Source organism: Pygoscelis adeliae, unplaced genomic scaffold (assembly GCF_000699105.1).
Source record: "Pygoscelis adeliae isolate BGI_AS28 unplaced genomic scaffold, ASM69910v1 Scaffold358, whole genome shotgun sequence".
Taxonomy (NCBI): Eukaryota; Metazoa; Chordata; class Aves; order Sphenisciformes; family Spheniscidae; genus Pygoscelis; species Pygoscelis adeliae.
The window spans coordinates 2,028,801-2,049,565 of NW_008825429.1; the positions used below are offsets into that span (position 1 = coordinate 2,028,801).

General features: G+C 47.4%; 1 protein-coding gene across 1 annotated transcript; it reads left to right on the plus strand.

The window, feature by feature from the left end:
* Positions 1-799: 799 nt before the first annotated feature.
* GGT5 (gamma-glutamyltransferase 5) lies at positions 800-20,765 on the plus strand. Its single transcript, XM_009330771.1, has 12 exons — positions 800-1,135; positions 11,696-11,826; positions 13,528-13,617; positions 14,751-14,940; positions 15,510-15,667; positions 16,103-16,252; positions 16,670-16,803; positions 17,421-17,623; positions 18,046-18,137; positions 18,965-19,074; positions 19,957-20,064; positions 20,292-20,765. The coding sequence occupies exons 1-12, from the start codon at positions 975-977 to the stop codon at positions 20,436-20,438; spliced, it is 1,674 nt and encodes a 557-aa protein (XP_009329046.1). The 5' UTR covers positions 800-974; the 3' UTR covers positions 20,439-20,765.

Consider the following 20,765-nt stretch of genomic DNA (forward strand, 5'->3'; position numbering starts at 1 on the left):
TGGAAAAGGATCACAGATGACATCTTTTAGAAAGACAGCAGGCAGATGTGGAGCCCTATCTTTAACTTTTTAAGTGCAAGGAGAACTGTATAATTAAGAGGCTCCTAAAGAGCTAGCTGGGGCCAGTTGCACTGTGTAGCAATTCATGCTGCTGATAGCTGCTCTGTTAGGAATCAGATCTGGTCTTATTCGGCAGCCGTTCACTTCCTGGGTGCTGTGGTTGCTGACCGACACAGGCTGGACCCCAGAGCTTTTAGCTCTGATGTTTTGCAGAAGTGCAGGGGCCTGCTGTTTTATTCAAAGTGTTGTGTTATGCTCTTTTACAGAAGATATATGGTGTGGACACTGGCAAGATTTATTTAATGATGAAAAAAGTAAGTAAGCAAGATTATAATGAACTATAAGGTGAAGTAAGAGTAAATATGAAGGTTCCAGCTTTGTATTTTGTATTTAGCTTTTACTTCTTTGAGTAGTCTTATGGAAAGAAAATATCCCGTTTGCAATGTAGGATTGATGTTGTAATTTTCGCAGTGATTCACCACGTAGGCTGCCTTTGGTAATTTGCTTTATGTGGCAAAAATGTGAAGACAGGAAGGTCGTGTGAAGCCAATAAGCAGTGTAGAGATTTCACTAAGTGCTCCAGCAGTGAATGTGTTAAATGTTTTCATCAGAGACTTTAAAAAAAAAAAAAAAGTCATATGATGGATATGCCAGAAAAAGTTTACTTTATAAAGGAGAGTGAAAAGCCTCTCACACATAAGACAGCAGGAAAGAAAGAGTACACCGTTTCCTTTTTAGCAGCTTTTAATCTTAAAAAGAATGTAATTCTCAGCCGCAGGGGGCAGAGCCCACTTCAGTGAGACCTCCCTCCCAAAACTGCCGGGATCCTCTACTTCCACCCTGAGCGAAGCAGGCGCCTTGGCAAAAGGAGTAAAAGCGTCCCAGCTGCCTCCGGCGACGGCGTAGGAATAGACATGTCTACGGGGAAGATCTGTTGTCTGGTGCTGCTGACCCTAGGGGTGCTGGCGGCGGTTGTTGCGCTTGTGGTCATCCTGACTCAACCCAAGTGCGGTCCTCAGCGCTACCTGCACGGTGCCGTGGCTGCTGACACTGAGACCTGCTCTGTCATCGGCCGGTATGTGCACGGACCTCTCGGTTCTTCAGGTTACGTGTCGCGTATGTCGTGGACTTGGACTGACATACTAACTATGGGAGTGAGCTGGGTTTCTGCCCCGTCCCCGCTTCTGGGGCTGAGCAGCAATGCTGCTCCCCAGGTGCTCTCCAGTGGAGCAGCTCAGAGAGCAGATGGAGCCCTGCCTCTGCAGTTGATGCTTATTTTCATTGTGACATTGTCCAATGCCACAAAAATTTGCATTTCTGCAAATTTTTGGCCTTTTGGAAGGTATAAATATTTATAGTATACAAGAGCAAGGTTGTTTTAAAGTGGGGAAGCAGAAAATTAACTGCTTCATGGTGGTTAAGTCTGTCAGATAAGTGGCTTAGAAATAAACTAAGGAAGAAGTGAGAGGAGCTAGCGGAGAGCTGCAGCTGGGCTTCAGCAGAGGCAAGGAAGGCAGGCAGGCTAGGAGGGTAAGGGGGTCCCAGGCATCGCAGCCTTTAGGGTGTGTGTTTCTGGACTGAAGCCTGCAGCAGCTGTGTCTGCTATCAAGAAAGACACTCTGTATTGTAAAACAAAGAGCAGATTTAATTGAAATTCAGCAAAGACAGTGTGAGTACAAAAGACATACTTAGATCACTTGGAAGGAAAGATGAAGGTTTAAAAAATTCTCTAGCTGCCCAGGTTGTAACACTTCAGTCTGTGTAACAACTTCTCTCTCAAACATTTTGACTCTTATGTTATTATTTTACTATTACTGTTACTTCAATTCTTAAATGTATACATACATGAAAGTAGAAGGATGTAACTTCACAAACTATACGTGACGCTGGATGCTCTAGCAGTGGATGAGAGCTGTGTGCTCTACCTTCTGGCTGGAGGAGTGAGATGAAAACGTGGTGCCATTGCACCATGCCTGCCATGTCGCACATGTGGTTCTTGCAATGCTGTGCTGACACAGCATTTGTGAGTAGTTGGGGAAAATGTACTGTGGCCGCACATATGTCAAGGAATAAGATGGTTTTTTTTACGCTAAGCCACAGGTTAGTTCTTCAGTGGGTAGAAGAAGTATCTTTTAAATCAATATTAATGGAAATAGAGGAAAATACATTATTGGATTATCCGAAGAATCTGCTGGGAAAACCACAGCACTTGTTTTGCAGCTATTGTAATTTTTAACTTGAAGTAGTGTAGCATCAGCTGGAAGGCACTGAAGTGAGAGCCACAGAAATCTGTGATCAGGTTGACAACTGAGAGGCTTTGGCTATCTGGCTACTGCTGCTGGGCTGTCATCTGTTTCCGTCCTTTCTCTCTGCAAGAAGCTCCACCTGCTTCCATAGCCTCAACCATCGCTGTAGCTGTGCCTCCAACGCTCTTGCTGACAAGGTCTATGGTGTCCCTCCAGTCTGATGGACCACCTCAGATTTCCTAAAAATAGTTTGCCAATGATGCCACAAAATTCTGCCCTTGCTCCAACTTTCCATCACACATTTTTCCCCCTTTTACCCAGCCTGGGGCATCTGCACATCATGTCCTGCTGCTCCAAATGTATCAGCTCTGTCCTCCAGCCCTGCCAAGACCCCTGGATCTCCCCAGCCAAGACTATTCTCCTCCTTCACCTTGGTTCACCCTCTGCCTGGTGGTTAGCTCTACTCCCCTACTGCTGCATGCTGTCTGCTGCTTTTCCCGGTATCCTTTGCCTCCAGCCATTCTTGGAAAGCGTTGTGCTCATTTTGTGCTGTCCTTATACTTGGAATGAACCAAACTCCTGTTTTTCTCCCAGCTTGAGCTATCTGCTCATGTTCTTGAAACAGATCATAATAAAACTGTTTATAAAAATGTTCACCTGCAACAGAGCTTGTGATCAGAACCTTTGTATAACATTTGCCCTTTTCTTTGTCATTATCCTATTTCTCTCTTTGTCCCCACTGGCCCACAATGTTAGCTTGTTAGGAAGGAACATTTCTTTTCTTTGGGGGAAGCTTACTGCGTGCTCTGTACTGCATGTGATCTTGTCAATTTTCTCCCAGACATTTCTGTGCTGTTATATCTGTATGTCACATTTTAACTGTTAGCTATTAGCACATGAGAGTCACCACTAAATTAATTCTCATAGCAGTCTGGGAAGTGAGAAAATGATGTTATCTCACTGGTATAAATAAGGAAGTCTAGCACGGCAATTGTACTGTGAGGATGCCACATCAGAGTTGCTTTGACCAGGGTCTCTGCCTTTCAGAGCAATCTGCGCTGCTCGGGGTACATCTCTCACTGACCTCCTGTGTGACTGTGCAGGGTGAGGGCTTCCTTGAGCCTGACTCAGAGGTCTTGGTGGGAGAACCAGGAGCTGAGGAGCACACAGCAGCCTCCTGCCGAATCTTTGCTGAACAAGATTTTAGCATCACATAGGAATTTTGTCACAGCAGTAGCAATAAAATCCAATTTCTCAGAGTAGTTGTCCTGGTTTCAGCAGGGATAGAGTTAATTTCCTTCCCAGTAGCTGGTACAGTGCTGTGTTTTGGATTTAGGATGAGAATAATGTTGATAACACACCAATGTTTTAGTTGTCGCTAAGCAGTGCTTACACTAGTCAAGGACTTTTCAGCTTCCCGTGCTCTACCGACTGAGCAGGCTGGAGGTGCACAAGAAGCTGGGAGGGGGCACAGCCAGGACAGCTGACCTCAACTGGCCAGAGGGATATTCCATACCATGGGACGTCATGCTCAGTACATAAACTGGGGGAAAGCTGGCCGGGGGGGGGGCCGCTGCTCGGAGACTGGCTGGGCATTGGTCGGCAGGGTGGTGAGCAATTGCATCGTGCATCACTTGCTTTGTATATCCTTATTCTTCTTATTATTTTATTTCCATTATTAAACTGTTCTTATCTCAACCCACAAGTTTTCTCACTTTTACCCTTCCGATTCTCTCCCCCATCCCACTGGGGCAGGGGGAGTGAGCGAGTGGCTGTGTGGTGCTCAGTTGCCGACTGAGGTTAAACCACGACAGTAGTCTTAGCCAGTAGGCCCTGATGTCCCCACCTGTGAGCTGCCACTTCATTTGCCACTTAACTTCATCAACAAAGTGAGAGTTGGACAAAGCCAAACATCCCTTGATGCACAACCCTAACTCCTTCCCAGACACTGCCCAGCCAGTCAACTGAGTGTTTTTGAGATTACAACAACGCTGTTGACTTCTGCTGTTCAAAAATAATTAAAGTCCCAAAATAATGAGACGTAGGAGAGAGGAAACAAGAAGAAATAATTAATCTTTTTCTTTTTCTTACTAAGGACTGTATTTAGGTCTTCACTCTTTTTCTGTAGTTATGCAAACATTTGCAAATTTTTACACTGGCTGTTTGGACTTGGAATGGTGTAAAGAGTTGAGGAGTTAGGCGAGCAATCATGAATGGCGAGATTCCCAACGGCACAAGAGCTGAGACCTGTACTGCTGCCCCCGAGTCCCTGCCGGGCCCTTTGCTTCCCATGCTGCTGCTTGCTCTCTCCTGCCTAATCGCTGCCTCACCCCCAGCTCTGTGGCTGCTCCTTCCTACATGTACCCATCTCCCTGTGCTGGTGTTCGAGCCTGTGCAGTCACTACTTCTGGTCTTCTCATCCTACCAACACAACACCCTCACCCCTGCTCCCAGATTGCTCAACCTTTCTTCTGCCTTGATCCTGCCTCCACAGCTCAGCCACTTCATTCCTCTCCCATCTCCTTTGTGTTTGAGGCAGGACATGGCCACGCTCCTTGCTTGTGGTGCAGTGGGGAGCACTGAGTACTAAGGATAATGATTTCCTTGTTTTTGGCATGCCCCAAAGCCATGGCTGATACCAGATGCAGTTTTTTTGAGGAAACTGTGCTTAGCCTCTGCAGCTCAGGGTTGGAACAGGCTCATTTCTGCTATTGTTGCTTAGAAATCACAAGATTGGTTAATTCATTGATGACCACACACATATGCATTTTTATATGTATATAAAAATAAGTAAAAAAAAATTACATGGTCAATACAATCAGAATTTTTAATGATCAGTTTTGGTTTTTTTTCCCCAAAGCAAACAACTTGGCCAAATTAGAGTTAATTGTTTGAACTGGCGGCAGACTACATCTTTGGCTTTGTACTTGCACACTGCAGAGCCTCCTAACAAATTTTCTGGAGGAGTTTAAAACAAGTAAAATAAGACAAAACAACAAATTTCCTCAGTCTAATTTTTTTGGTCATTGCTGAATGCTTTTAGTGGAAACATACAAAAAGGAAAAAAGCGACCTCCACAGCACCATGGGAAAAAAAATTAGGCTTGGCGTCTTGGGTACAGCAAAGCTACAATCAAATGAAAACCACGTGTTGTAATTGAACCTGCCAGCCTGCCTGCCCACCCCGCTGGTGAGAGGAGGAGTCATTGCAACCAGGCCCTAAAGGCACACCACAGAGAGATTCAACAGTGCCTGTTGGTCCCTGCCCTCCCCCACTGACCCCGCAGACCCTCTTTCTGCTGGGACCCTGGGCTGCACCCCCGCAGCCACACCTTTCATCCTGCAAATCCCCCCCCCCCCCAGCTCCCGGGAACTGATGCAGGGGATGCTTGGAGAATCTCCAGTGCAGGATGGGCATGAAACCAATTGCACTGGTCCAGTGCCTAAAGTCTTAGAAGCTAAAAGCAGCACCTAATCTCTGACCTACTTATAAATTTTATTCTTTAATTAAAAAATCTTGTTTCCTTTAAATTAAAAAAAAAAAAAGAGACCCAAACCACATGGTCTGTGAGTTGTCATTAGCAGTAATGAAATTCCCGGGGCATTACATGATACCGTGTGGGTTTAAGATGCTGCTATTTAAGACAGAGTCTTTGTGTGCGCCTAATAGAACTTTTAATTGAACTTATTGAGAATAATAACTGAACCTGTTGCCTGAAGAGCAATCTTGTCTTTTAACAAGTGGGTTGGTGGGTTGGGGAAAAAAACCTCAGGGCCCTTGTGTTTTCCTCACCGATAGTTCAGCTGTGAAGGAAGGGTCAGTGAAGGAACTGTGTAGCTCTGTAATTCGTTAGTACAAGCAGGAGATGGGGGACAGACTCACAGCCCCTGTTTGCTGCTCTTTTTCTTCAGTTGTGCTCAGCTGCCGTCTTCAGGCTTGGGTTTTCCAGCTCTGGAGATGGCGTTTGTATATTCTGGAGCTGTGTAGGGTTGGACTTTCTGAAACCTTTATTCAACTCTTTAGCTCCCTGCAGACAGTGACCAATCTCAGCAAGCCTTCAGTGTGTCATCATCCTTGTTGGCAGCTCCTGTGCTAGACTTGCTCTTAGCCATCAGTGCCCAATTCTCAGCAGTAAACAAGGTCAGGTCTTTTGCTGTGAATGGTTTAATGCCAGAAATTGGGGACTGAAAACAATATTGTGCAGCTGTCTGGTTCAGACAGGGGCCCTGTGCTGGAAGAAAACTTGTCCCTGAATTAAGTGAAACACTTTGATGAAGAGGGATGGGAGGCTAAAAGGAGAGTCAGAGCAGTTTTTAACCCAAGGATGTGGATTTGGTACCACAGTCCACATCAGTAATTTGTCTTCATGTCAGGAAGCCACGAGGAGACAGGAGGTGATTGTCCTGGCAGAGAGTGGTACCCAAACCCACCTTCTCCTCCAGCTCTGAGCCACTTGTTCTCTCCTGGCAATGGAAGAGGCTTTTTCCATCAGCCATGCAAAAAGCTTTATATTTCCTACCGATGTGCCATTTGAGCTCTGCCACCCACTGCTCTGCATCCATTTGTTTTGCAAATGGCAGAAGCAAGAGCCAGCATAAAGCCAGGGAGAGATTTAGGAAAAGTGCTCGTTCCCAGAGATGGGATTCGCTGCAGCGAGGCGAGCTGACCTGACCTGGCCCAGCAGGCATCTCTGATCCCACTTCTCCAGTGTAGCCTAGCATAAACCCTGGGAACTGGCTGCTTCTGAAACGAACACCCACCTCGGGGACAGGGTGGTGGGGAGGGTGAGAATTTAATGGTCAGAAAATGTCTGCGGTCCTGGGAAGCTCAGTTCTAGGCAGAGAATCTGCTGCAAAAATCCTTTACAGTGATGGCCCAGCAGCATTTCTGAAGAATGTTTATATCCCAAAGGATTTGCCTTCCCTTCTCCTTGTATTTTATCGGTTTCAAATTTGGCAATCGACCCTTTTTTAGAGAAACAGCTGTTGCTTTTGCTCTTCATAAATCTTAAGCAGGCAGCTCCTATATAATGGGTGGTCTCCTCCCAGCCCCCAGCTTTCTTTAGCAGAAAAAAAAAAAAATCAATATAATTTAATAGCTTAGCATTTCCAGTGTATTTAAAATTGCTTCAGGGTTCCTTCTAGCTCAGGGCAGAACAGCAGACTTGGTCTGCAGCCCAGCACAGCCCATCTTTGCAGTGAGGATTGTGTGAGCAAAGTGCCATCATTCATCCTTCTGGGAGGATGAATACCTGTTTTGCTGCTGCTGGAGCAGAACTTGGTCGTTAACATCCTCTTCTGCTCCTGACTTTGAGGAAATGCAATTAATGGCCAAACCCTAAAGCTGAAACTAAGTAGCAGGAAGGATATAGGACAAAACATGTTGTTATCAGATTTTGTCAGCTGTAGCACTAAGCTGTCTCTAGGGAGACCTGATAAGGCACTACACTTTGATTAAGGGGTCATGTGTCTCCCCAGGGTTTTGCATTATAATTAAGCTAGTTGTAGCAGTGATCCATATAAAGGGAACAACCTAATGGGACAGGCTGTACTCTGCCAGTCCAGCTAGATGAGCAAGACTGGTCCTAAATTCCCCAAGCATCACTTGGGGGATTCAGCAGAGCTCTGGCTGAAAGCAGGTGAGCCAGGCATGGGGAGCCGAGTGTGATATACCAAGAGCCAGCTCAGAGAGTGTTTTTTATTGTGTTTCAGTCTCCAGAGAGGCTGGAGGGAAAGCTGTCGAAACTGGAGGCCAGTCTGCAGATAGCATAGAATGGCTGTGGGCCCCGGACCCTGTGCTGATGATGGGGGACATGTATCAGGCCTCCTGCGTAAAAGGGCAAAGCAGCTCAAAAGAAATCTTGTTAATAACCCTGATCGGGATTTGGTTTTACCCTTGCTGGGTTCAGTTGTTTCTGAGCTTAAGCTAAAAGCCTGACTGTAAGGCTTGCTTTTTCTTAGCTACCACCATGCCTGTTCTGTGTCATGGGACACCCCTTGTGTTCAAGTGAAAAACTTGCCACACACATGCACCTCCACAGAGCCAGGAAAACAATATCAGTGTGGTGTGCAAGCCCTCCAAGATGTGTTTGTGAGACTTGGGGCTGGAAGTGCTTCCTGCCAGGCTGGGAAGAGCCAAGATAATGCCCAGTTTTGGGGAGAAATCTCAGCTCTCCTTCCCCCTAACCCCTGTCCCCCAAAGAAGCAGCAGGCAAAGGACCATGCCCAGCATCACACAGCCCATCCCATACTGAGGTGGTCTCAAATGTCGCACACTGTGCCTTAGCTCTCCATCCCGTGGTGCTCACTGAAAGGCAACAGGCAACTGGAAAGCCCTCCTTCCCTTGAGCAAGAAACAGGTTTGACTTTGTGTTGTTAGGTGTGGTATTTGCCACCAGAGGTGACAGTTGCCACCAATATAGACATAGTAGACAGGAATGGAAAGCACTTTTGGATTATCTGGAAATTCTGTTTTTCTTGTCATTTTGTTTATATTGCCAAATGTGATTAATGAGGGCCAGCGACCAAGGACAAAGCAAAACATGCTTTGCTTTTCTGTGGAAAAGAGTCCCTGTGTTGGCTGTTGGTGTTATGTTTGCTCTATATTGCATTAATACCAAGGAGTCGCAGCCAAAAATCAGGGTGTCACTGTGCTAGGCACAGAGCAGGAACAATAAAGAATATCTCTGGTTTTCCTGCCTTTCCTGAGGTGTGCACAATGTCAGTGTCTTGGGAATGACCCATCTGAAAACTATTAGGTGGACTGGCAGGCTGGAGTAATCAGTGCCCATAAATAAGCACTTGATTTGCCACGGCCATGCCAGGCAGGATGTGTCCATCCTGGCAGCGCTGCTGAAGTCCTCTCCACTGGCCGGTGAACGTCTTCCTCCTGCTTGTTCCTTGATGCTTTCAGGAAATCTGTGTCCCTTTTGCCAATGGCAGTAACCGTCCAGGTCTCAGCTCCCTGGGGAAGTTTGCTGCTCTCTTTAGCAGTCAGATACACCTTTTCTGCTAAGACTGAGACCTCATTTGTCCTTCCTGATCTCAGTGCGAGCCAAGGGCACAGCACAAACTGGAGTTTACATGGCTTGTGTTATCCTGGCTGTATGTCTAACTGGGAGTGTTGGAGGGAGGGATCATGGATAAGGTCACGCTAAGAAACTCTCAGGTTTGTATGCTTTGTGCATATGGCACTACATTTGCGGTAGTTGGAGTATTTAACCCACAATGTTGCTTTTATAAACAAGTACTTGGGAACACCAAAAGATCTTAGCATCATCCAGAAACAGGCCATCTAGGTGTACAAATATTAAATCAATAAATCGATTAACTGTGGTCGCCCTTTCGAGCATGCTAAGTTAATGTAGTTCCAGTGCAGAGCATGCTGGCTTGGTGCAGATCAGTGGTGGTGGGGGAACAGCTCATCTTCTGGAGCAGGTAGACGACCATCACCAGATGACACAAGAAGGGATGAGGATCTTCATCAGAGAGTGTTCCTCCAGGCACAAGTGTTTCTGGGGACGTGGTGAGGTGTGTACAGCACCGACTTCAGAAGGAGCGTGGCAGGAGGGTCCCTGGACAAGAGGTAGTGCAAGATGTGCAACCACTTACACCACTGTGAATGTGGCTGGGAAGTTGGGTGAGGATCTGGTGCTTTTCGGGCTTTGGGAAAATGACAGAAATGTGTCTGATTTTCCATGTTAAGGTCTTAATGCATTGCACTGAAATGAATACCATGCAATCTCAAAGTTTCTTTTTAAAGTTGTTTTTCACTGCAAATTATTTCAGAACCATGGTTTTCCCTGGCACCAGGCTTTGTACATGTGCTGCCTCATGGCCCGTAATCCAGGGGCTCTGAGGAGCACTGTCCCAGGCAAGTATAGCGGTCCTTCTCCCCTCCTTCCCCAACTTTCTAACATGCTTCCTGGGCCTTCTGCAGGGGTGACTCAGTTTCTCATGAAGCCCTTGTGTCTTTCCCTTCTATTGTTAGCAATTAAAAAGCTTCAGTTTCAGAAAAACACCACTCAGGGACATTCGTGTGGTGAGAGTCTTACCCCTGCTGCAAGGAGATGAATGAGCAAGCCTGAGCCTCAGTCTCGATTTTCAGAGCTACAGCCAGGGCGCAGCTTGCTGCTAGGAGGCTAAAAGCCATGCAGACCACAAACAGAAAGCCCAGGGGTTCCCTACCATTTCTTTCCTCCCCACTTGTCCACATGCCATTTCCTTACAGGCAGTGGTTCCAAAGGCACTTACAGAAACAAAGGAAAGCCACGCTCAGAGGGCCTGCTGGCAGCATCCTGTTCCCAAACCCAGCAGGTCCCAGCCATATCAATGGATGTAAAATAAACAGCAGTCCCTAGATGTGCTCTGTGTTCCTGTTGCAGCCTCTGGGAGCAGTTGCACTCCAGTCAATGAACTATTCCACTTTCCCTTCTGGCTTTGCCTTGTCTAAGCAATACCCCAATGCAAACAGTCGGAAACCTTCCTAGCAAATACCAGTGCTGGCTACTGGCAGGCTGTGCAAGGAAACCCCACCCCACCGCATTTCCACTGCAAGGAAAAGATTTTTTTTTTTTACAGCTGTGCTTGAAGGAAACATCTGTTGAGACGCATTTCTCCAGTAGGTACTCACTGCTATCAACAGCATGAGGCTACCTCAGTGCCTCTGTGTGTGTGGTGTGGCTGCGCCTAGGTAGAAACCGTTGAGGTTTTTTTTTTTTTTCCTCCTGTTTGGTTTTTGTTTGTTTTGCCTTTGGGGATGCAGAGAGGAGGTGGGATTTTTGTGCTAATATCACATAAGCCCAGGAAGGCACATTGTAGGAGCGATGAAGTAAGGCCTGAATTTTGTGCTAATTGACATGTTAAGTCTCAGGAGTTTGCTTCCCATAGACCCATCGTTCCTGCTTCAGTGCCCCTGTCCTGCTGACCAGCATATGCCTTTTTATTGGGAAGGTAGGTGGGGAGCCAGAAATCAGTTGTTTGGTTCCCAGCATGTGGAAAGCTCTCTCCTCTGCCAAGAGCATCCTCCTCCACATCTGGGAGCTCCTTGCTGTCCCTTTCTGTCAACAGCATTTGTGAGCGGCTGCAGTTCCCTCTGTCCCATCACTCTTTTCCCAGAGGAACACCAGCCCCGCACAGGTCTGGCCCCTGGCTGCTCTTTCCTCCCGCAGACTCTCCCTTCTTTCCCACTAATTTTTCTTTCTCACTCCCACAAAAGAAGGCGCCTTTCTGCGCTCTCACGCTCCACACTGCTGCCAATAGGTTTCTCCAACTGCTCTTGTCAAGCTGGGACTGCCTTACAAGTGCCCCAAGGAGACATTTTCATGTAGCTCCTCTCTTCTGTCATCCCTGTATTTTAACAGTCTTTTTTTTCCTCCCTTTCCACCACAGGGACATCCTGAAAAGCGGAGGCACAGCTGTGGATGCGGCCATTGCTGGCTTGATCTGCACCTCAGTGATGAACCCTCAGAGTTCGGGCCTGGGTGGTGGGGTCATATTTACCATCTATAATGCCAGCACAGGTATGGGCCAGCCCTGTCCTCTCCATGGTGCCCCGTCTCCCTGCAGACACCCAGCTGCCGTGGAGAAGTCAGAATCCTTCATGTTCTCTCAGGGCAATTTTATGAATATAATGGTGCATCCTCTGATCACAAACCGTGCTTTTGCTCTTAACCCAAAGGACCCGTTACAGGGAGTGATTCTTTTCACAGCAAGAACATGTTGGGGGAAGAAGCTCTGGATTTAAAATGACCTGACTTTGCCTCTCCTTCCTCCTCCAAAGCAATCCCAAATTGTATTTCAAAGTCACATAGTTGACAGCGCAGCAAGGTGTGAGCGGTGCTGTCTGAGCTGCCGCTGGGCTGCCGTGGAGGCAGACGGGAGCAGAGTGAGGCGTGTGTGCGGGCAATGAGCGCAGCAATATGGAGCTGTGGCTGGCTCAGCTGAGCCCATGGGCTGGGACTTCAGGGGCTCATCCTGCATCAGCAGCTCAGGCAGTGTCTGCCGAGGTGGGGGCTGCATCTCGCGCTGCCCTCGCTGGCGTGGGTAGGACTCCCCAAAGCGGCGGTGAGACCCTGTCCCAGGAGATGCATCTTCCCTTCAGAAGTCTCAGTCTAGCAACGTTCAGGGCCTGCTGGGAGGCCCTTTTGTGTTTGGCTTAACCCCTAGTGTTGTGTTCTTGCTTTTATGTTTTAATGGTTTTTTTTTTAACTGCCTTGGCTCCCAAAAGCCCCCAGAGTTTATAGATCTAAATAGTAAAATCAACAATGAACACAATAACACTATTGTAGTTTTAAAAACGCTGCCAAGTAGTCTCACGAGTCACGAATCTGGAAATGCTTGGGTGTATCTTATGCAATAGCATAATTTGGCAAAACACCTGTATATTTTTTTTTTTTTTTCCCCCCTTTTGGCAGAGCTACATGGCTCTTTGCTGCTTTGAGCTACTCAGAGCTACTTTGTCTCCTATCAACAGTCTTCTGCTACCTGAATTATCCTGCTGCACAGAGCCGCATGTGGCCACGCACAGCTCAGGTGCTTGGTACACTAGGTAGCACTGTGGTCTCCTGCAACACAGCTGGCTCTGTGGACTGTGACAAGAAAAGATAAATACAAGGCAGAGAAGGAGGCGAAATAATAGGCTAGACCTGAAATACGAATGTATACAAGTGGTTTTGGTTGGGTTGTGGTTTTTTTTTTTTTTTTTTCCTTTCAAGCTTCCTGAGAGAGAGGATCTTTCAGTATCACCGTCCGACTTACAAACATGATTGACATGCCTCACCATCACTTGGAAAATGGCCCACCAAAGGGCATGAGGCTCATGTTATGCCTCTGACATGTCCCACCTGTGGAGGAAGTGCAGGAACCTGCAAATCAGATGTGAAGCAGCATGTCCCAGCCCACATCCCAGGCCCAGGAGCCCTGCGGGGGGACCTTAACTAGCTGGAGACAGCCCTGGCCTTGTCCCTGTACCTTCATTGCCTCTAGGTAGACCCTGCTCGGTTTGCTCTTAAATAAAAGCATGGGAGCAAACGACAGTGTGTGCCGACTGCAGCCTGACCCTGCAAGTGTGCTTGACACACTTGGCAAAAGGCTTCAGGGCAGTTCAGCACGGTGCTGCAGGCTCTGGGCTAGCAGCCTGTGCGGTGCTCACACCTGGCTGAAGTGACATGTTCACCTGCTTCCGGAAGAAAATGTTATGCCTTTCCCCTTCTCCTTTCTAGGAACAGTCGAGGTGATCAATGCCCGCGAGACAGTCCCACGAGTGTTTCCGCACAACTTGTTGTCTGGCTGTGCTGCTGGTTTCCCCATTGGTAAGGACACAGACTGGGCCATGCCCTCTTGGCGTGCAGGGCGAAAAGCTCAGGGTGGGGGGACTGAGGACCTTGCTGACTTTATCTGAAGTCCTGTTTAATTGCTTGTGCTCTTCCTGGATTGATTTTTGCAAAAGTAAGAAAAAATACTAGGTCCATAAAATTCCTGTTTCATAGTAACATTGGCAACCTGACCAGCGAGGGGGTGGGGAGCAGAGCGTGAGGAGAAATCACTATATAGTTTCTCTTCATAGGAAGTCTGCATTTCAAGACCAGATTTCCCAAAGCACTCATTTCCCAGCAGTTCTTACAGAGAAAAATAAGGTCAATAGCTGCTCAGACTTTCTGGAAATGAAAGAAATCAATCATCTGGTGTGCTTGCCCGTGTCCTTACACTGGGGAAGCAACCTGGCAGCATCAGGAGCTGAGTTGCTGGGCTCCAGCCTCGCTCAGCTACCACCTCGCTCCCATCTGGGGAGGCTCCACATCCATTTGCTGTTACTGGTTTGGCAACAGGCACTCGCGCTTTAGCAGCATGTCTTGGATCTCTCCACATTTCTTGCTGCGTTTATTCTCCTTCCCTAGCACATTTTCCTTTGGGGCATGTCCTAGTTCCTGGAGAAGATGTTCTTATCCCTGGAAGAAGAGCCTGAAAAGGAATTGGGAACAACTGTGGTTGGAAGGGACAGTTGGAGGCCTCTGCTCCAACTCCTGCTCAAAGCAGAGTCATGTCAGCGTTAGCTCAGGCTGCTTGGGCCCTTGTCCTGTCACATTTTTTAACTTCTCCAAGGATGGAGAGTTTCACAGCTTCGCTTGTTCTAGTGTTTGACCAGGCTCCATGTGACTGCTTTTTCTCTTATGTCCAGCTGCCATCTCCCTTGCTGCAACATGTGCCTGTTGCCTCTTGTGCTTTCACCGTGCACCTCTGAGTCTGGCTCCAGCTTCTCTACACCCCTTCTGTTAGGTAGTGGAAGAAATATACGAACAGAAAAAGGAAAGAGAAAAAACCAAGCTGCTTTTAGAAGCCTTAGTCCCGCCTGTACAAATGCACGCTTCCATTGGAATGCTTTCAGAGAAGTGAAACCCACAGGCCAATGACTTACTGGGTGTGACACTGCCGTTCTGCTCTTCAGGTTCCCGCTGGATTGCTGTACCAGGAGAACTTCGTGGGTATGAAGCAGCCCATAAGCGATATGGCCGCTTACCATGGAAAGCCCTGTTTGAACCAACCATCAAGCTCCTTTCAGAGCCACTTGTCATTTCCCTGGTTATGGACAAAATACTCCATTACCCAAACTTTTCCAGTCCAGGAAAAAGCCTGTGGTAAGACCCATGAATTAAATTGCAGTGTGAGGACCACTGTTCCCTCAGCTTCAGACCCTTCCTCTGATACGCTGACATGGAGTGCAGGCTGCTGCTGCAGCTTCTGCTCAGTAAATACTTGCTATGGAGAGGGAAGGAATAACAGAAGTGGTTTTTTAATTTTTTTTCTGTCAGCAACTTTTTTTTTTTTTTGTAATTTAGAGTGGCTTGGCACAGCAAAACTGTCTGCTAAGTACATCTGCTCATGAGGAGGAGCTGGCTGTATGTGGCCTGCCTCCATGTGTGTGGAAATCATTCCCTGACAGCAGGGCCCTACAGCAGACACTCGTTTTGAGAAGCCCCACCGACCTGAGCCAGGGTCGAAGTGTTAGGTCCTGGGGCAAGAGTGCCTGGTGCTATGGGTAGCAATCAGCTGAGAAGAACTTTTCTCCATGTAGACTGCAGTGTAGCACTGGCTTGGAAAGTATACAACATGCATAAACCAAATCAGCTTTGGGAAGGAAAAAGAGATTGACCCTGGGGACAGAATAAGCACATGCTGTAAACTGATGGATGTTCTTCTTTAACAGCCCACTGATATGTGACGGTCAAAGGTTTTTGAAGCATGGAGAGACCTTCAGGTGGCCAGCACTGCAGCAAACACTGAGAGCTGTAGCAGAAAATGGAGCTACAGCATTTTATGAGGGACAGATAGGAAAGGCCCTGGTGGAGGACATTAGAAAGGCTGGTAGGTAACAGCTATAGCTAATACTAGTAGACAGGCCTTTTCCCACCAATTGGCTAACAGTGAGTCGGTACCAGGGGAAAGCCAACACATGCCATTTGCTTGCCACTTGGGGTGGTACCTGACATGGGAAGGGGCCACCTTTCCGCAGTTTTTATAACTCAGGCCCAGAAGCAGGGCTGAGAGCCACCTATTGCTGTGGCATTCACCCACAGTGCTCATGCACTGGCCTCTCCAACTCCCTTTGGCTTTGTGATGTCCTGGGGTTTGGCAGTAGATGAGGACACATGAAGACATTGCTGTGCTTGGTGGAAGAAATTTGGAGTGTACAGGGATGGCTCTTTACAAGCTTTACCAAGGCTCTGATGCAGCCAGCCCATAGCACCTAGTAGAAGTTAATGTGCTAATGCCAGCTACCCGTCTGGTTTTCTGTTGAAGGGTCCACTATCTCACTGGAAGACCTTCAGGCATACAAAGCAGAGGTGTCTTCAGCTCTGAACATTACCCTGAACAATCACACCACGGTGTTTTCTCCTGGACCACCCATGGGAGGTGCTGTGCTCATGTTCATCCTCAAGATATTGGAAGGTAAATTCCTAAGGGAAAAGGGGCAGCAAGACATTTGCAAAAAGTGTTGCTCTAGAGAGGTAGAAAAGTAATGGGGAGAAATGGAGTTGATGAGCCAGAATGGGCCCCAAAGCAGCAGCGTGACCATGCTGTGCAGCAGGATGATGAACTGGTTCATTCTTACAGTGGGTCAGCATCACCATAACTGCTACAAAGGCCAAAGGATACACGATTTTCCCAAAGCTTCAAGAGGAATTCAAGTCACAGCGGAAATTAGTACTTGGTTGTTTCTGTGCCCACATGCTGCTAAAGCATAGGGAAACTTGATAAGAACTGGGATGGGAAAAGGAGGTTCCTTTCAACTTTTTTTTTTTTTACAATTCTTGAAAAAACATTGCCTTGGGTCTATTAACAAAATTATTTCATCCTGCTCCGTAGAGTATAAACTCCATGAAGCATCACTGGCGACACCCAAGGAGAAGGTGGAAACCTACCATCGCATTGCAGAGGCCCTGAAGTTCGGCAGTGTGCTAAAACCCCATATGAGTGACCCAGCCTTCTCGGAAGCTCAGGTGAGCTGGCATGGTGCGTAAGGGCAGCCACAGGCACCCACAGCACTGGCAGCTTCTTCTACACTGCTGCTTGACAGAGAGGGAGCAGGGAAGTCCATTTCCTGCCTTTTTTTTTTAAACCTGCATTGTCACCAACTCATTTTAGTCTGTGTGCTAAGCCCTCAAGCAGGCTGCCTATTGCCCAGACTATCCTGCCTGCCAGCACAATGCTGCAGTACCAAGCGAAGCTCTGACACCCTCTTGCTTTGCAGCCACGGAAGGAAAGAAAATACTTAGAACTGCTAGTCAAGAGCAATGCTGCTCAGCTGGCCAAGGCAGAGGCAGGATTAGGCCATTTACTTTGTTTTCTGCAGTTTCTGTTCAGCTGTAGGCTGGTGCTCGCTTACCTGATAAAGGATGTGCACGTGCTCATGCCAACGCTGAGGTGCCTCAGTACTGAGCTTGTTTTGGTTTCTGTGATGAGAGTGGCGTGGGGATTCAGGCTGGGGCTGAATGGTGCCAATGCAGGTCCCCAAGCTCTGACTATTGGGGCTGAATCCCTCAGGCTTCCTTGTGCCCAAAGACAGACATGCCTGTGCTTTGGTGACACAAGCTCAGTGTCCTTGCTGCGATTGCAGATGACTGTGGGGACCATGCTGTCTGACAAGATTGCTGAGCTTGCCAGAAGCCGAATAGATGACCGTGGTGACCATCCACTCAACCATTACAATTTGTTGGAGTCCATCTACAACCACAGATACAAAAGTAAGGGCACAAGCCACATCTCTGTGCTCGCTGCAGATGGCAGTGCCGTGTCCGCCACCAGCACCATCAACTACCCGTGAGTAGCCAAGGGGTTGGTAATTGAATCACACAGGCCATGTATCAGGTTCACAGAGTACCTGCAAGGGCTGTTTACCAGCAACGCAAAACCCTTGGGCTTCACAGATTTAGGCAGTCTCTTACGAATGCATTTCTCATGTGACAGCAAAGGTCTCTGAGCATCAGCCCAAAGGAACATCACAATTCACGAAGATGTAACAACTTGCTGAGCTCTGCTGAGTTTCTGTGAGTTGGGGAAATCCCCACTTCCACTACTAACAGGGAGCTTATCTCTGGCTCCAGCACAGCAGCACAAACACCTTTTGGACACCCTGGCTGGGGCAGTTGCAGGCGGGGAGGAGACAGAGGTAACCCACAGTTAATGACATCCACAGCAGGAAAGCACTGGTCACTGAAAGGCTAATTCTTTCCCCCCTGCAGGTTTGGCTCCTTTGTGTATTCTAACCAAACCGGGATCATTTTAAATAACGAACTCGCTGATTTCTGCATAGCAAACAGAAGCATTAAACCAGGTGAGCATTCTCACCCTCAAAATAAAACACATAGCCAGGAGATGAATATGCAGGCCATGTACAACTGGGCAGGGACTATCTGTAAACTGCAGGTAGTCTTTCCTTTCCTAGGTCTGGATGAGAGCAAGTTTGTTTCAGACTAAGAGAGGATAAAGTCCCGTAGTGTGTCTTGTCTGCTCACATATGTCCTTGCACGGACACACGGGAGTTTTGGTTTCTGGCCAGGGAAATCGGAGATTAAAAAAAAAAACAAAACCCAAACAGCTGAAGCTGATCATTGATTGATGGGAAGGGGAGGGAAGAAGTGAAGAAACTACTGCTGAGACAAGCTTGCCGACTTTTTAGGCTCATCTGTGAAAAAGTATATAGTTGCATGCACAATCACATCAGTAATGCTGTAGGCTTACACTGAGTTCTGTAACACAGCAGTGTTGATGCAGAGACATTGCTTTCTGAAATAAGCTACCCCTGATGCTATCTCCCTTGGGTCTGCCATGAGAGAGGACATCAGTACTGCGATGGCAGGATTGCTGCTAATGGTTCCTCGGCTGGGTTGAATGAGCTGCAGCAAGTCCTGAATGCTTGTAGGATGCCCCGCACCAAGAGATGCTTCCTACTTAGCCTGTGCATAAAGGTCCAGTTTCTTGTGAGATGGGGTCTCAGCACAAAGCAGCTAGTTTTCTGGGAGACTTGAGCTTCTTGAGGAATGAGCAGCAGCTTGGTTTTCCATGGGGAATGCAAGAAGGGTGAGGTAGATAAACTCGTGTGTCCGTCCAACCCCCTTGACAGCCACATGGGAGGAATAATACTCTCTGTCTCTGCTCTAGGAGAGAAGCCTCCCTCAGCAATGGTGCCTTCCATTCTCATCTCCAAGACGGGAGACATGCTGGTGATCGGAGGAGCAGGTGGGGCCTGGATTATCAGTGCCACTGCTATGGTGAGTGAACAGGTACCGCACAGTAATGCCTTCCACTGAGCAAGGGGAGCACACACCATCCTGAACAAAAGGAATTACTTTGCTGCTGCTAGTACTGCTATGTGGAAGGCAGCAGTGAAGAGGGCCTGCTGCAGACTCAGTCCATCCTCACCTTCTTGCCTCTAGCATTTCTGTGGCAAATGCCAGCTGCCTCTCTCAATTCTTTTTTGAAAGGGAAGAAGTTAGAATAATCAAATAGCAAGTTAAGGAAGTTATTAGGAGGAGAGGTATTGCCCAAAACCTTGGGGCTGCAAAAATAAACTGGTAAGTTACGTGATGGAAAGAACAAGAAAAACAGAAAACCACCACCATACATATACACAGAGTAACAAATCTTAACGAAAAAGAGCTTGCCAAAGCATGAAGTCTAACAAACATCTTGTTCAGCAATCAAGAAATAAAAACAGATAAGGCCACAAGAGGAAAAAGAGGACTTTTTTTTCTTCGTCTTTCTTCAACTGGAGAGAAGCATGGGAAGGAGTCCATGCTAGGACCTGATCTGAAAACAGAAAGGACAACTGTCAATAGAAAGATGTAAGATCCATCAGTAGCTACTGAATTCAAGGACACCACTTTGGCTCAAGGAAAGCATTCTGGGAAGTATCATTATGTGCTCACCCTGAGCATTTGGTATTGGTCACCACAAAGACAGGAGACCTGTCTAGCAGGACTTCTGGTCTGACTCAATGCAGCCTCTCTTACAGTCCAGGTTTGCACCATCCTGCAGGCAGGATTTACAGTAGAGCTGGTCTGGCTTAACACCGGTGCAGAGGATGGCAGCATGTGACCCAGGTTCTTATTCAATATCTCCAGTCAGTCAGCGTGCGATTTGTTTCATTGCAGGCGATTATAAACAAGCTGTGGTTTGGCTATGACTTGGAACATGCCATTTCAGCTCCCATCATGCATGCTGAAGGTGACAACATCCTGTTTGAGGAACATTTCAGTGAGGTGAGTGGCCTCGCTTGGATCTTCTTGTCTTCTTTCGGTGAGAAAGAGATTGCTTCTGTAACTCTCCTGAATAATCTGTATTTTGCTTCTAGCTAACCTCCTTCTTGCTTAAATCTCAATTTCTCAACCTGACCCCACACACACATCCTTCATTTTCACACCTGGCAATGCTAAGACCTCAGGCCCCTGCCCCATTCACTCCATTTCCTCTTCTCTCCCTGCTACAGGAGGTTAGGAGCGGCCTGCTGGGAAGAGGACATAAAGAAAAGAAAACTAAGTTTGCAATGAATGTTGTGCAGGGAATTTCCAAGGAAGGAAAATGCATCTCTGCTTACTCTGATAAAAGGAAGCTGGGGAAGTCAGCTGGATATTAGCGTGAAATACCATCGCAACTCACAAAACCACAGGAGATAACTAGATTCAGAACATGCTTTGGCTTGGACATGCCAATATTGCCTGTTCCCATCAGGATGCCTGCTAGAGTACGGGCAACACTTGTGATTACTCCTAATTCCAGTAGACTGCAAGTCACCCTCAGGCAATACAAGGACAGGTCAGCCAGCCTTGTTTAGAGCTACACCCTCCATTACTTATGTGATATATGGAAAAACATATTTCTTGGGCACATGAGCTATTCAGAATAAGAGAATACAAAGTGGGAAAGAAAAATTGGTCCAAAACCCACTGGGAACACCGTGAGA

What these genes read in the sequence shown, in the direction of transcription:
- GGT5 (XM_009330771.1), top strand. Translation starts at nt 975, where the DNA reads ATGTCTACGGGGAAGATCTGTTGTCTGGTGCTGCTGACCCTAGGGGTG. An exon ending in AGTCCAGGAAAAAGCCTGTG is followed by an intron (nt 14,941 to 15,509) that starts GTAAGACCCATG and finishes CTTCTTTAACAG; the next exon opens with CCCACTGATATGTGACGGTC. An exon ending in CAGCCTTCTCGGAAGCTCAG is followed by an intron (nt 16,804 to 17,420) that starts GTGAGCTGGCAT and finishes CTGCGATTGCAG; the next exon opens with ATGACTGTGGGGACCATGCT.